Below are 14,706 nucleotides of genomic sequence, written 5' to 3'. Positions count from 1 at the left end.
ACAAACTGACACGTGAGTACTGGAGTTGGGTAAGTGATTCAGAACACAGGACCCTCCCCTACCAACTCCCCACCCCAGAGACTGTGACACAGGCCCCGCCCCTACCAACTCCCCCCACCCAGAGATAAATTTGAGAATGACAATGTGATGGCACTGAGATTATGAGCTACCATGTGATAAAAATGAATTCTTGAGATTGAAAAAGGAAGAAGGCTCCTTTCCCCCCGCCCCCAAACAACTAACCTCAAAACATTTCTCAGTCTTTGCTTGGTGAAGCAGGCTAGCCAATCCAGGAAGCAGAACCGGGAAGATGAAGGTTTCCAAATAGTCTCTGGGGGAACCTGAAGCAAACAAACAGGTATCGCTGAAAATACCGAAGAACCAAAGCCAAGGTGGGTGAGATGAGTGCTCATGAACCAAAAAGGATATCAACTGTTGACGTATGACAATACACGTTAAAAAGTATCACTGTACCCCGGACTGCTGAGTTCACTATCAGAATGTCCCTGCTCATTTCCTAGGGCGGCCCTAGCAGAGAACCTAACACAAACCGGGTGGCATTTGTCATCTCACGGTTTGGAGAGAAGCCCAGGTCGGTGCCCTGGGTGGGTCATGCTCCTTCCAGAGGCTCTGGGGGAAGACCCTTCCGGGTCTCTCCCAGCTTCTGAAAGCTTCCCGGCCTTGCAGACCCGTCTGCTTTACGTGGCTGCCTGTCTGTCTGTGGTTCCTTTCTTTTCTTTAAATCAGCTTAGTGGGGCTCGTACAACTCTTTTCACAATCCATACATCCATCCATTATGTCAAGCACATTTGTACATTTGTTGCCCTCATCATTCTCAAAACATTTGATTTCTACATGATGAGCCCTTGGTATCAGCTCACTTTTTCCTTCCCTCCCTACACCCCCTCCCTCATGACCCTGTGATAATTTATAAATTATTATTATCTTGTCATGTCTTACACTGTCCGACGTCTCCCTTCACCTGCTTTTCTGTTGTCCATCCCCCAGGGAGGAGGTTATATGTAGATCCTTGTAATTGGTTCCCCCTTTCTACCCCACCCTCCCTCTACTCTCCCGGTATCGCCACTCTCACCACTGGTCCTGAGGAGTTCATCTGTCTTGGATTCCCTGTGTTTCCAGTTCCTATCTGAACCAGTGTACATCCTCTATCTAGCTGGATTTGTAAGGTAGAATTGGAATCATGATAGTGGTGGGGAGGAAGCATTTAAGAACTAGAGGAAAGTTGTATGTTTCATCTTTGCTACACTGTACCATGACTGGCTCGACTTCTCCCCATAAGCCTTCTCTAAGGGAATGTCCAGATGGACTTTGGGTCCTCAGCCCGCACTCCCCCTCATTTACGATGATTTGATTTTTTGTTCTTTGATGCCTGATACCCGATCCCTTCGACACCTCATGGTCACACAGGCAGTGTGCTTCTTCCACGTGGGCTTTGTTGCTTCTGAGCTATATAGTCACTTGTTTACCTTCAAGCCTTTAGGACCCCAGATGCTATACCTTTTGATACCGGGGCACCATCAGCTTTCTTCACCACATTTGCTTATGAGCTCACTTTGTCTTCAGCAATTGTGTTGGGAAGGTGAGCATCATGGAATGCCAGTTTAATAGAACAAAGTGTTCTTGCATTGAGGGAGTGCTTGAGTGGAGGTGTGGCTCCTCTTTTATGGGCAGCACTCAAAACAGATCAGGACCAACCCTCCTCTAGTATCACTTCCTATGAAGTTAAGTAATAATCATCTGCAAAGTCTAATTCCAAACAAGATTTCAATTACAGCTACCAGAATTTAGGACATTTACACATCTTCACACACACACACACACACACAGGGTGTGTATGACGATTCAATTTGTAACAGTTCCTCTGGTTCTCTGTTCTCTGGTACAGTCAGTGTAGCAGCTTCAGGGCCACATGGTTCCCATGTGGTTCTGCTTCTTAGTCAGAATCTCAATGCTGCTCTAAAAACTGTTTCAGTTATTTATATTCCAATCTTTATCAGTTAAAGCGCAGCTCTCCCTCATCAGACCAGAGTTCAACTAATCCTCAATTACCCACAGGGTGTCGTGGACTGATGGATCATTGTTAAAGGCTTCTAGCCATGGCCTTGTAACTCTCACCAAACAACTGGGTGGATATGCTAGTAATGCAGATAAGGCACATGGTGCAAAGAGGGGCTTCTCACTAATACCAAGAAGTCAAGAGCTAAGAGAAGGGAGAGTGTTTGGGACCCAGGGTCCATACACGGGGACTTTCCTACACCTAGGGAACAGAGAGAAAGTTGTAAAACCAGAGCTGGTGAGAAGCAGTGTCAGATACATGGCAGCCGGAAACCAGCAAGAGACGGGGCTGTGGCCATGCAGGTCCACAGAGCTAGAGAGCTGAAGGCTGTCAAGACAGAGGGGTTACTGAAGGAGTGAGGTCCCTCTGGGCACTTATCAATGAAGCTAGGCTTGCTACCACATGGAGCTGTGCCTTAGGGCAGAGGCTTCCTGGTGGAGTTGGGGCTCCTGGAAATGTGTCAGTGGAGTTAAAGAGCTTTGTAACATTTATCTGAACAGAGTGGAGGCCAGATTAACTCAAGAAGCCGAAGGGGTCAAGAAGCTAAGGGCCAAGAAGAGGCCTACCTGAAGGTATAGATGAGAAACTGTCTCAATAAAAAAAAAACTACAAGAACTATATCCTGAATCATTCCTGATCCGGAAATGTCGTCTGGGAATTCCTTAATCATGAGCGCTGTCTGAGTTCTGCGGGGTCATTGCCATGAATATCAAGCCCTGGAGAGAAGTAGCGAGCTCTATGGGAGGGGCGGCTGCCGCCAAACTGGTAAAAATGGTTTCAGAAAGGAGGCAAGTGCGACTTCCACCTCTAAGGAGTCAGTCTTGGCTGCTGCTGCTGCTGTGTGCCTCTCCACCTCCTGAGTTAGAGCAGGTTAGATGTCTCCACCAGGCTATTTTTATAGAGGCTAATCAGCTTAGGTCTTGCCAGACAAAACTACATAGTATGCTTGTTACTTCTCATACTCTTGAGCACAGTTTGACTTTAAAGATAGATCAGTGGACTGCTCCTAAAATTAAGTGAAGTCCTTGTGTGGTCTCCTTAAAGTTCATTGGCCCACTCCCATCCCCACCCTGCAGCTCTGCAACGTTACAAGCCCCAAACGACACAGGACGAACGCTTACTTCTTTACTTACATGTTTGGGATTCAATTGTTTTCACTTTTACTTGAGGACAAGGTGGGGCCGTGGAGACGTGGGGCACAGAGAACAGGTTCCCTCTATGCATGCCCTGGAAAATGGTGTCTGCCACTGGTGAAACCTGGAAGGGGCGGGGAGAGTCCGTTCAGATAGTTGAAATCATGGTAATTGAAAAAACCCTTCTCTAGGTGTACTGGTATTGTTTTCTAATTCTAGATGATGCTTTGGGCTCACGGGCACATGCGGAGCACCAACCTTTGTCTCCCTTATGGAGACGGCCAAAGTGGCGGCCAACTAGCCAAAGGAAGACCATGAAAGAACGAGAGGATTCCAAACATTTCCAAAGCAAACAGAAATAAAACCCATGGACAGAAAAAGAAAATGGGGACGTAGTGCCCATATACAGGAAGAAACTTCCCCAGAGAACAGGCGGCAACCAGCCCCGTGGAATGTCAATAAGCCTCAATGCTCACAGTTGACAGGTGTCGCACGAAGTGGCAATGAAGCCAGAAGGGGCAGACTGGAGGTAAAATGGACAGGTTTCAGCAGAGCTTCTAGACAATGAGAAACTATGAAGAAGGATCTGGCAAGTCGCAGATGAAATAACTTGGCCAGTGTAAACTTTATGCTGAGCAGGGGAACACGGTATGGCCCGGTGCCAGAAGATGAACCCTTCCAGATGGAAGACACCCTGACTGCGACTGGAGAAGAGCTGCCTCCTCAAAGTAGGGTCAACTTTAATAATGCCGATGGAATAGAGCTTTGGGGAACCTTCATTTACTGATGGCATGAATTAAAATGCAAAGAAACCCCTGTAAACATCCGTTAATGATAAAAATATGGGCTGCACAAAGTATGGATCTAGGAAATTTGGAAGTCATAAAAAATGAAATTGATCATGAAGATCGATATTCTAAGCATTAGTGAGCTGAGGGAGACAGGTATTGGCCACTCTGAATTGGACAACTGCATGATCCATTATCCTGGGAATGGAAAATTCAAGAAGCATAGTATTGCATTCATTGTCAAAGACCTGACCCGGAACATAACAGTGTCAGTGACAGGATAATATCTGTATGCCCACCAAGGCATGTGCAGCCACTACAGCCAAACATGAAGGACTAAGGAATCTTTTTCCAGATTCTGCATTCTGGAATTCATCATCGATTGTTTATGTGCAAGTTCAAGTTGACGCCAAAGAAAATGAAAGCAAGTCCACAAGAGCCAAAGTATGACCTTGAGTACATGCGACCTGAATTTAGAGATGATCTCAAGAACAGATCGACACATTGAACACTGATGCACAGGGACCAAATAGCTTGTGTGATCACATCGAACAACTAGCAACTCTCTTGCCACGCAGAGGACAGAACATTGCTTGCAGAAAGTGAAGAGGACTTGGAAGCACTTACGGATAAAGATAAAAACTAGCGGCTTCAGTATGTATGACAACTCCGTGTAAAGAAAACAAAAATGCTCACAAATGGACCAATAAACGACAGCATGATAAATGTAGCAAACACTGAAGTTCTCAAGGATTTCAGATTAATTGGATCAACAGTCAATGCTCATGAAAACAGCAGTCAAGAAATTAAAGTGTATTCACACTGTAAATCTGCTCGTTACAGGGTTAAAAAGCAAAGCTGTCACTGTGAAGGCTAAATCATGCCTGACCGGAGCCGTGGTGTTCCCCACTGCTTCATACGCATGTGGAGGCTGGACGAGGACGGAAGGTCACAGAAGTGACGCATTTGAGTCATGGCCCTGGCAGAGAATACTGGTTGTACTGACAGAAGAACCAATGTCTTAGGACAGCCAGTTTACCATGGACTAAATTAATGACACTATCAGTGGAATCAACCTTCTGTCCCAGGGGGATGACTGATATTGTTCTTTAACATAAATGATAATGTCTCTAAGGTCACCAGAGACATAGAAAAACCATAAATATATGAATAGATCTGGAGCCTGTACTCAATTCTAGCCCTAATAGAGGAATAATTAGTTTTTAGGACATGACCCTACTTGACCTCATGAAGAGATCACTGAAGATATGTGTGCTATAGCAAAGTGCGGTGAAGAAACTAGAGGGTGCTCGGCTATCAGAAGGAATAGCGTCTGGGGTGTTAAAGGCTTGTCTTCACACAAGAAGATATTGAAGTGAAACATCAACTAAGTCCACGTGGAAGATGCACACCAGCCCGTGTGGTCCAAGGACTCTAATAACAAAATCCAAATCTGAAGGGATGGTGAACGGCCAGTTTGCAGGAGGCTATGGATGAGAGCGGAAGCCCCAAATCCCTGGGCAGGGTCCCCATGTGGATTAGGCCTCGGGGAGTTCCCTCGGACCACAGCTGAGGGATGGGAATGTCCTTGTTATCAAAGCGTTGTAATGTTGACTGTGACACATGGAGCTGGATTAAAATGTAATAATCATTTGAGCGTCCCTTGACCCATTCTAACGCTTGAGTTTATTTTTAAAAAGGCAGGGGGCTACATGTGGATTAAGTCTCTGGCGAATCCCTTGAGACTATAGACAGGGCTGTGAAATAGCTTTGCTGTCATGCAGGATGCACTGCAAAGTGGAGGTTGAGCTCCCATTTGATCTATGTAAATTTTTGTCCTAGTCTTTAACATGTTCAGCTTTCATTTCTATGGAGGTTTTAATGTTGTACTTTGTCATTGTTAGTTGCTGTTTTGTTTTTAAAATATTATTCTGTATAGTCACTGGATTGATGGTTCCTTGGAGCTATGGCAGGGAGAGGTTGGGGGAAATATAAGAATGAAGAAAATATGATAAAATTGATTGTGGTGAGGATTGTACAACTCTTCTTGATGAGACTGAACTATTGAATGGGATGATGTGTGAACTATGTGACAATGAAACTGTTAAAAACAAAACACACGCACAAAAACAAAACTCTGAAAAGTTGTACAACCTTGAAAAGATGTGCAACAAGAATGCATCTTGGAAAAGAGAATGGCAGGACTTCATCTCAGGTACTGTGGGCATGTTACCAGGAGGGGTAAGTCCCAGGGGGTCAGGATGCTAAAAAAGTAGAGAGTCAGCAAAAAATAAAAAAGGAAGACCCTCAATGGGATGGGATGGCACAGTGACTTCAACAGGTGACTCAAAATGTAGCAATTCCTGTGGGATGATGCAAGATGGGCAGTGTTTCATTGTGTTATTACACAAGTCACTGTGCATCAGGACCAACTCGAAGGCACCCAAGAGCAAGAAAGTTAACAAGAAATGGTTGGGGCTCCACTGGACAGAGTACTGTCTATATCCCTCGTCTCCCACTCCTGCCCTTCTCATCACAGCCCGACTCTTCGGGAAACAAGTTAAGCGAATTAGGGAAGCCCAATGATTTCAGCTGCCATGACGGTGGTCAAAGGGGACACACAGTTGGGAATGTCATGAGAGCTGTGAGAGCCCCCAGTAAAATGATGGGGGGGGGTGAAGAAAGAGGGGAAAGCGCTAAAAAGAAAAACATGTTGCAGAATGAAAAAGGCTTTAACTGGAACCATTCATCTGGAGACCACTGCCCAACCCCCAAGGGCTGCTGGTGGCACAGTGGTTAAGAGCTCAGCGCTCAAGCCAAAGGTGAGCAGTTTGGACCTAGCAGTCACTCAACAGAGAATGAGGCGGCAGTCTGCTTCTGTAAAGCTTGGCCCTCCGTGGGAGCAGTCCTCCTCTATCTCGGCCCAGCGACCCGCTGTGAGTCAGAGTTGATGGGACTGCAGCGGTATGGGTGCCCAATCAAAAACTGTGACCTCCCTGCCTGCTCACCCTGCGGACAGGCAGGGGTTGGGTCTTCCAAAGGATGACCCTGCGGTCTTCCAAAGGACGTCCAGCCTCCATAAGCTTCCGGTCACAGAAGGCACCCACCCAGAAAGCAAACCCATATAAGCACCCACTGGAGCAAACTTCACCAACTATGTTGAAAATCCATTTACGCCCGTATTTAAAAGTTTTAATAAACAATTAGCGCTCTCTAAACAGAAAAACAATGGCAGACATGACAAAGATGAATATATCCAAACAAAACAAGTGACAAGAAAAGCATGACTAATTTTGGGGAGAGAACTCTTTATCAGAGTCTTCAGAGACACTGGAGGAAATATTTCATCCATAAAGCAAAACAAGGAACAATTGCAGAATCCAGAAGTTCACAGACAAGATTATCAGAGACAGGCTGCAGCAGTTTTGAATTCTAAAGACCAGAGTTTCAGTTCCAGCCCTATAACCTTGCTCAAGTCCCTTTATCTCCTCACTTTTTTTTTCCATTTCAAAACCCATTAGGTCCCTATTTTATCCCAAGGTGACTTTCCGAAGGCCTCCCTCCCTGACTGCCCTGTCCTTGGCCTCTCTCCTTGGCCTTCACCTGGTGCACTCTAGCATGCAGAGAAAGCCTTTCTCATCCAGGATCAAGTTTGAGCTCTACAGAGACCCTGGATTAGTTAAGGATTGTCTGTTCCAATGAACAAATGTAGACACCGAGGCGCAAGGAGGATGCACTTGAAGTCATGCTGTTGGTGGCCATGCGCCGGCACCAGCTCTCGGGTTCTAACCCCAGTGCCTTCCCCGTCGCCCCTCTCTAACTCCGACGCTGTCTGATGGCCCCGTTGTCAGCTTGGAGCCATTCATGTGGGTCAAGGCCTGGGGGATACTCACATTCATCACGACTTCTCGTTTGACTTTATATTTCTCTGGGAAGACAGGCAGCTCAGCTTCATACTCTAAGGAGCAGGGTGAAAAAAAAACTTCCATTCATTGCACTGCAAATTCAATTTCCTTTCCTCTGCCTATAGCTTAAAAGTTCATCTTGGCTGGTGGGTTACAGGAGTGAACAGCCACTTTCAGAGGTCCTTACAGGTGAACATTTAATGGATAAAAGGTACTTAACTTGGGGAGATGGTCTTTTGTAATGACGTCTCATCTAGAAAGTGGAAGTCACACACCTAATCCCATTCTCGTTCTAAACCACAGTTAGATCTGGCACAGGTCCAACCAAATCTTGTTCCAGGTCTTTACTACCGCATGCATACGTCAACACATTCATTCTAAATTTCCCAGACTAGTCCAAATCCAAGGACAAACCTTGATAATGCTGCTTCCTTTTTCTTCGCAGTGTAGATCAGTTTTGCCCTTTTTTGAAATTTGCAAAAATTAATGACTGTCTCTTCTAGTAGTCTGTACATTTTGAGAGGGCAGGACTCACGTGTGGTTACATTTAGTCATCTCCCCAAATGCTTGAATGAACGAATTTTAGTGCTATGATATCCCAATACAGTTCATCCACTTACTGAATCCATATTGTGCACCTCTTTCACCGCTGGTACTTATGGGGTGTGATATGTCTATTGAACCAGTGAACTCCTGGTGGACTTCAGCGTTTCACTGAACATCCTCAGACTCTTCTTTGATCTAAGTAAGGGTATTTGGGGGTAGACTTCTTAGATGAATTTTGCTGTCGGAGGAAAACTTCAAACTTGAACGCTGTCAAATTTCCCTCTGAAAAGATGACAATTCACACTGCTAATACTGAGACTGGCTAAGGCTCAATAGTGTATTCATTCGCCTAGGAATTGGCTGTGGATTCTCTCTGAGGGTTGCTCTGTGACTTTCCCTCGCTCCCAAGCTTCTAGAATCACATCACGCCTTGGCTTGGGGCTGCATCACACAGAGGCTCCCTCTGTCTCCTTGTCTCTGTGAGTCTCCTCGTCTGCCATGAGGACAAGTCACAGAGAATTAGGACCCACGACTTCCAAGGAGCTCTGATAGTGTAGGAGGTTAAGCACTTCTCTGTGGGAGGCAGATGAAACTGCTCCCACCTAGCTAGTCTCAGAACCACCAAGGAGTACCTCTGCTCTGCCCCAAATGGTTGCTCTGTGGAAGAATCAACTGGACAGTAGTGGGCTTTGCTAAACTCCAATGCGACATTGTGTTAACTGAACTGATAATGTCTTCAAGGACTGTTTCCAAACTAGGTCATGGTCACAGATACTTGGTCTAAGCATTCCAGCTTATGTTTTTAGGGGACACAATGCCATTTATAACAGGTATTAACAATCCTGTACATATTTAAAATTGTTTCCATTTCCTTGTGCATTTATTCATTCCTCACAGAAGCCCTGCAGTGGTTCACTTAGATTTGATGCAAAGACCCAGATGTTGTCATCACGTGTCCACAAGATTGTGTAGCAGCATGAGAAAGCATGTGAGCTTCAGAATAGGCTGTTTGTGTGTAACGCCTCTGGAATGTATGAGACTCTGGACTGAGAATTTGCTGGTTACACCTAGTTATTTCAGTTTGAAATATGTAACTGGTCACAGACTGGCGCTTTGATATTGAAAGGCATAAGTGAATGGGATCAAGTTTGCAGAGTGCTGACTTCTTTAAAACAACTTAATTTGCTACACTTATAAGTTTGATTCATTAGATTTCTATCAGTGGTTTAGGTGCTTAGAAAATTGTCCTGTCTGGCATTAGAAGTGCTTAAGAAAATGTCACAAAAAACAAACCTACTGCCATCAAGTGGATTCCTCCTACTCGGAGTGACCCGGTGCAGGGTTTCCAAAGCTGTTGTAAGTCAGAAAGCCTCATCCGTCTCCAACAGAACAGCTGATGGATTTTAACCACCAACCTTGCAGCCCAATGCTTACCTAACATTGTGAGTAGGGCACCCCTTAAGAAAATCAGACATCTTCCTGGAGGAATGGCAGGGGAGGGTTAGGGGAACTGGGAACTAAGAACAAAGAGTAAGAGAAGAAATGTCTAAAATGGATTGTAGTGATGTGTACAATGCTTCTTCATACGACTGAATGATTAAATTGTATGTTATGTGAAATATACACAGATAAAACAAATTTTAAAAGAAGAAATTAGACAGTGAATTTAGGCATATAAATGAAAATATTTACCACCTTTTAATCACCTTAAATCTGTAAATTGGATTCTTTCAGGGTATTTAATCTCTTACACGTACCTTAATGAATATTACAATCAAAGTGGCTGCTGTCTGTATGCAACCACGGCAGCATTCGGAGAGGCCAGGTGTCTGGGGCAGAGTGGGGCCTAACCAGATGCGGAATCTCTCACCTTGAGGCCTTGGAGAGAAGGGAATAGCTTCACTGTTCAGGCCATCCCATTGCTAGCTGGGCTTTCTGTTATTTGCAGTCAAACTTGTTCCTAGCTAAAACAGCAACAGAAAGGCAGCATTTGCCAAGAGTGGCCTATTGGCAGGGGCTGAGCCGGTAAGGTGACAAAGCTGGCAGTGAAAGATGAGCATTTGTCAGGCATCTCTACAGATGCAACTGAGCAATTTTCAGCAGGGACAGCTGGTGAGGGAGGAGATGTGATGGGAAAGTGCTGCTGGGGAGTGGGGTGTGTGTGTGAGGGGTGACTATGGTACCCAAACTCTGAAAGTAGTACAGAGAAGGAGCTTTGCCAGCCTGATGAATTTAGACAGGTTTTCCTTAAAAAAAAAATAAATAAATAAAGCCAGCCTGCATAGTGGCTTGTGTTGGGCTGCTAATCCTAAGGCCATTAGTTCAAACCAACTAGCCACTCTGAGGGAGCAGATGAAACTTTCTACGCCCAGAAAGGTTTAGTCTTGGAAACCTACATGGGGCAATTCTGCTCTGTCCTGTAGGGTCATGATAAGTCAGATTCAACCCTATGGTGAGAAGTTTGGTTTTGGGTTTCCAGAAGAGAGCCACTTGGATTGAGTCTTGAAAGAGAGAGATTAGTAGAAGGTGCAAAGCTCCCACGAGAGGCAAAGCACAGGCATAATGCACAGGAACAGACCAGTCTGTCACCTGGGAGGAAGAGTTCCCCTGGCTAACGCTATGCAGTACTAGGCACGGGGGCAGTTGTTATTACGTGCTGCCGGGTCCCCTTTGATTCGCAGTAGCCCACATACAACAGAATCCAACAGGGTCCGGTGCTCCGCTGTCCTCACAATTGTTCTTATGTGTGAGCCCATTGTTGCGGCCACTGTGTCAACCCATCTTGGCAAAGATCTTCCTCTTTCTTGCTGTCCTGTTACTTTATCAAGCATCATGTCCTTCTCCAGGGACTGGTGTCTCCTGACATGTCCAAAGCACAGAAAACGAAGTTTCCCCATCCTTGCCTCCAAGGAGCATTCTGGCTGTACTTCTTCCAAGACAGATCCATTTGTCCCTTTGGCAGCCCGTGGTATTTCAATATTTATTGCCAGCCCCACAATTCAAAGGCATGAGTTCATCTTTGATCTTCCTTATCAATGTCCAATTTCTCATGCATGAGGCAAGTGAAATACCATGCCTGGGTCAAGTGTCCCTTAAGTCCTCAAAATAACGTCCTTGCTTTTCAGCACTTTGCAGCGATCCTGTGGAGATTTACCCAATGCAATGTCTCCTTTGATCTCTTCACTACTGTTTCTATGAGCATTGATTGTGGATCCAAGCAAGATGAAATCTTTGATACCTTCCATCTTCTATCATGATGTTACCTACAGTTTGGACTTTGGTCTTCTTTACATTAAGTTAAAATCCTTGATCTCATCAGCAAGTGCTCAAGTCCTCCTCACTTGTAGTAAGCAAGAACTGGTACAGAGGTTGTTTAAAATGCAGAGCTCCCGGACTTGCTCCCCCAAAGGACTGAGCTCATCACGCTAGGACAGAGCCCTCATTCACTGCCATTGAGTCAAGTCCATCTTACAGAGACCCTATAAGACAGGGAAGAACTGCCCCTGTGGGTTTCTGAGACTGTCTTTACTAAAGGGAGTACAACGCCTCATTTTCCTCCTACAGAGCAGTTGGTGGTTTTGAACTATTGACCTTGCAGTTAGCAGCTTGATTTGTAACCCACTACACCACCAGAGTTCCTTTGGTAGACGGTAAGAGAAAAAGAGGAAGACCTTCAATGAGACGGATTGACAGAGTAGCTGTAGCAATAGGCTCTCCAGCATAGCAAAGACAGTGAGGGCAGGACAGGACTGGGCAGCGTTTTGTTCTATAGTGCAAAGGGTCCATGCCAGTTAGAAGGGATTTGAGAGTACCTATCAATCTGCTCCCTAAGCTTCTGAGGTTTTAAATTTTTACAGAGCAGAAAACCTCTTATTTCTCTCCTGATATTCGAACTGATGGCCTTGTGGTTGGCAATGCGTAACCAACTATGCACCGGGGCACCTTAAAGCAACAAAATTCCAAAATTTTGACTGTCTTGAGTAAAACTGTCATCAAAAGAGGTCACAGACAACTCCCAAATTTACTTGGCAAAAAGTTTATTGGTACAAATACATGTGCTTTTGAGAATACATCGTCTGGTCTTATCATTCAAAAGATAAGCAAGAAAACGGAAGAATGTTTACAAATGTTATGAGGAAGGCACCGGACAAGCAAAAAGCAAACCTCCGTCAAAAGCAAGGAGCACTGGCCAGGTTAAGACAAAGGCCCCCAGTGTAGAGATCTACCTGTTATTTATCTTGTCTTCATGAAATCGAGCCTCTCCCCCGGTCGGTTTCCTGCGAATTTTTCTATTTAAATGGCGATTTTCAGGGCTGGGATTCCTGCAAGGTCTGTTGTTCATGTCCATGGTGGAATACTGACCTTACTCACTAAATGTTGTATCGACAATTGTACTTGTTACGATGTTTGTGTTACAAAATGGGTCTTCTCACGTAGGTTGTGATAGCTACCCCAGGGCTCTCATTCACTCTGGTTTGTAATTCTATCACTGGCTGGCATCCATCCACTGTGTTTCAGAGAACATTAAAACCCTTTCTCCCTACAGGCTTGTTTGACAAAAAACACGGCATGAGTCTAAAATGAACTACAAAGCATGTCTCTTGGGCAACAACAATGAACACTTATTGAGCGCCTACTAAGCGCCAGTACTGTGCTAAGCACCTTCCATACATTTTCATATTCAATCCTCTCCCCAGCCCCGTGAGGCATACATAATGATAGCTGTTATTGTTGTCAAGTGCGCTCCACTGGATTGTGACTCACAGCAACCCCAGCGGCAAAAGTCAAACTGTCCCCTAGGGTGTTTGTGGCTGTGGTGGGCATGAAGGTTCGGCTTTTTACTGAGCAGTTGCGCGACTCGGCCTCCTTAGGTGTAATGATTGCTGTTGTATGTCACTGAACGCCCCCTGACATCAAGCGAACCATGATGACAGGAGTGGGGCAGCTGGACGCTGGGCCTGTCCAATGCTTCCCAGACGGTGCCACTGGGTTTCTAGTAGATGAGTAGGCCGAACTCAGTGCCATCGGGTGGACTCCTACTGGACAAAACAGAACTTCCCTGTTGGGTTCCTGAAGCCTGTAAATCCTTACAGGAGTGCGCAGACTCATCCGTTTCCTGGGGAGCAGTGGGTGATTCCCAATTGATGACTTTGTGGTTAGCAGCCTAACGCATAACCCACTGTACCACTAGTGCTTCTTGGTATGACATCGCCCCTCCCAGCCCTGACCTTTAACTGATATAGTGAAGCAGCTTGCTCGGCAGCAAAGAACTCCTGGCTTGGAAAAGCTCAAGCTCTGGAGTCACTGCGTTCAATTGTCTGCGGGCATCCTTTGTGGAAGAGGAGCTGGCACTCACAAGGAGAGACTGCATCTGAGGCTCTGTGGACTCAGGGTCCACTCTTCCCCTCCCCAGATTCACCCCCTCTTCACTGTCTCCTTCTACCAGTACACCCCATGTTTTTCGAGTCAACATACATCGAATGACCTGCACTGTGGTGGCCCCTAGCCACCTGCAGCTATTTAAACATATTAAAATAAAGTTAAAAAAATGCATGAGACTTCCTCACCCCCCCCCCCCCCGCCCCCAAACTATCAGGACTCCAGTACTGACTTTCACTGCGGGCTAGAGCGGAGCATGTGCACGAGTACGGATAAGACATAAGAGCTCCCGACACACGGAATACAGGAACAGGAATGGGAGTAGTAATACCAGGTCAGGGGGACGGTGGGGACAGCGATCACCAGCGATTGGTGTACGATATGAAAAAATATCTTGTCGAACCACTGGTGAGAGTGGTGATACCAGGAGGGTGGAGGGAAGGTGGGGTATAAAGGGGGAACCGATTACAAGGATCTACATATAACCTCCTCCCTGGGCGATGAACAACAGAAAAGTAGGTGAAGGGAGATGTTGTATAGTGTTAAGATATGACAAACTAATAATTTATAAATTATCAAGGATTCATAAAGGGGGGAGTGAGGAGCTGATACCAAGGGCTCAAGTAGAAAGCAAATATTTGGAGAATTATGAGGTCAACAAATGTACAATGTGCTTGACACAATGGAAGTATGCATGAATTGTGAAGAGTTGTATGAGGCCCCAATAAAATAATTTTTAAAATCTTGTCGAAATGATCCACACATAACCACAACCTCCCCGCCCCCCACCAGTGAGAACGAACAACAGGAACCGTGGGGGAAGGGAGACAGCAATCAGTGTAAAATATGAAAATAGTTTATAATTTATCAAGGGGCCA

General features: G+C 45.5%; 1 protein-coding gene across 5 annotated transcripts in view; it reads right to left on the bottom strand.

The window, feature by feature from the left end:
• The window catches only part of IQCK (IQ motif containing K), a 133,785-nt gene that overhangs the window by 117,697 nt on the left and 1,382 nt on the right, over positions 1–14,706 (bottom strand). For 4 of the 5 annotated variants that reach the window (XM_075564586.1, XM_075564582.1, XM_075564583.1 and 1 more), the window contains exons 2-4: positions 7,892–7,956; positions 3,211–3,334; positions 244–341 (exon numbers count right to left, since the gene is read on the bottom strand). In XM_075564586.1, the coding sequence (XP_075420701.1) occupies positions 244–341; positions 3,211–3,334; positions 7,892–7,956 (287 nt within the window). The remainder of the gene's footprint in view (positions 1–243; positions 342–3,210; positions 3,335–7,891; positions 7,957–14,706) is intronic. The other variant, XM_075564584.1, reaches the window with a different exon arrangement.

This window comes from Tenrec ecaudatus, chromosome 12 (assembly GCF_050624435.1).
Source record: "Tenrec ecaudatus isolate mTenEca1 chromosome 12, mTenEca1.hap1, whole genome shotgun sequence".
Taxonomy (NCBI): domain Eukaryota; kingdom Metazoa; phylum Chordata; class Mammalia; order Afrosoricida; family Tenrecidae; genus Tenrec; species Tenrec ecaudatus.
The sequence above is the reverse complement of the archived record's forward strand: the minus strand, read 5'-3'. Positions and strand labels throughout refer to the sequence as shown.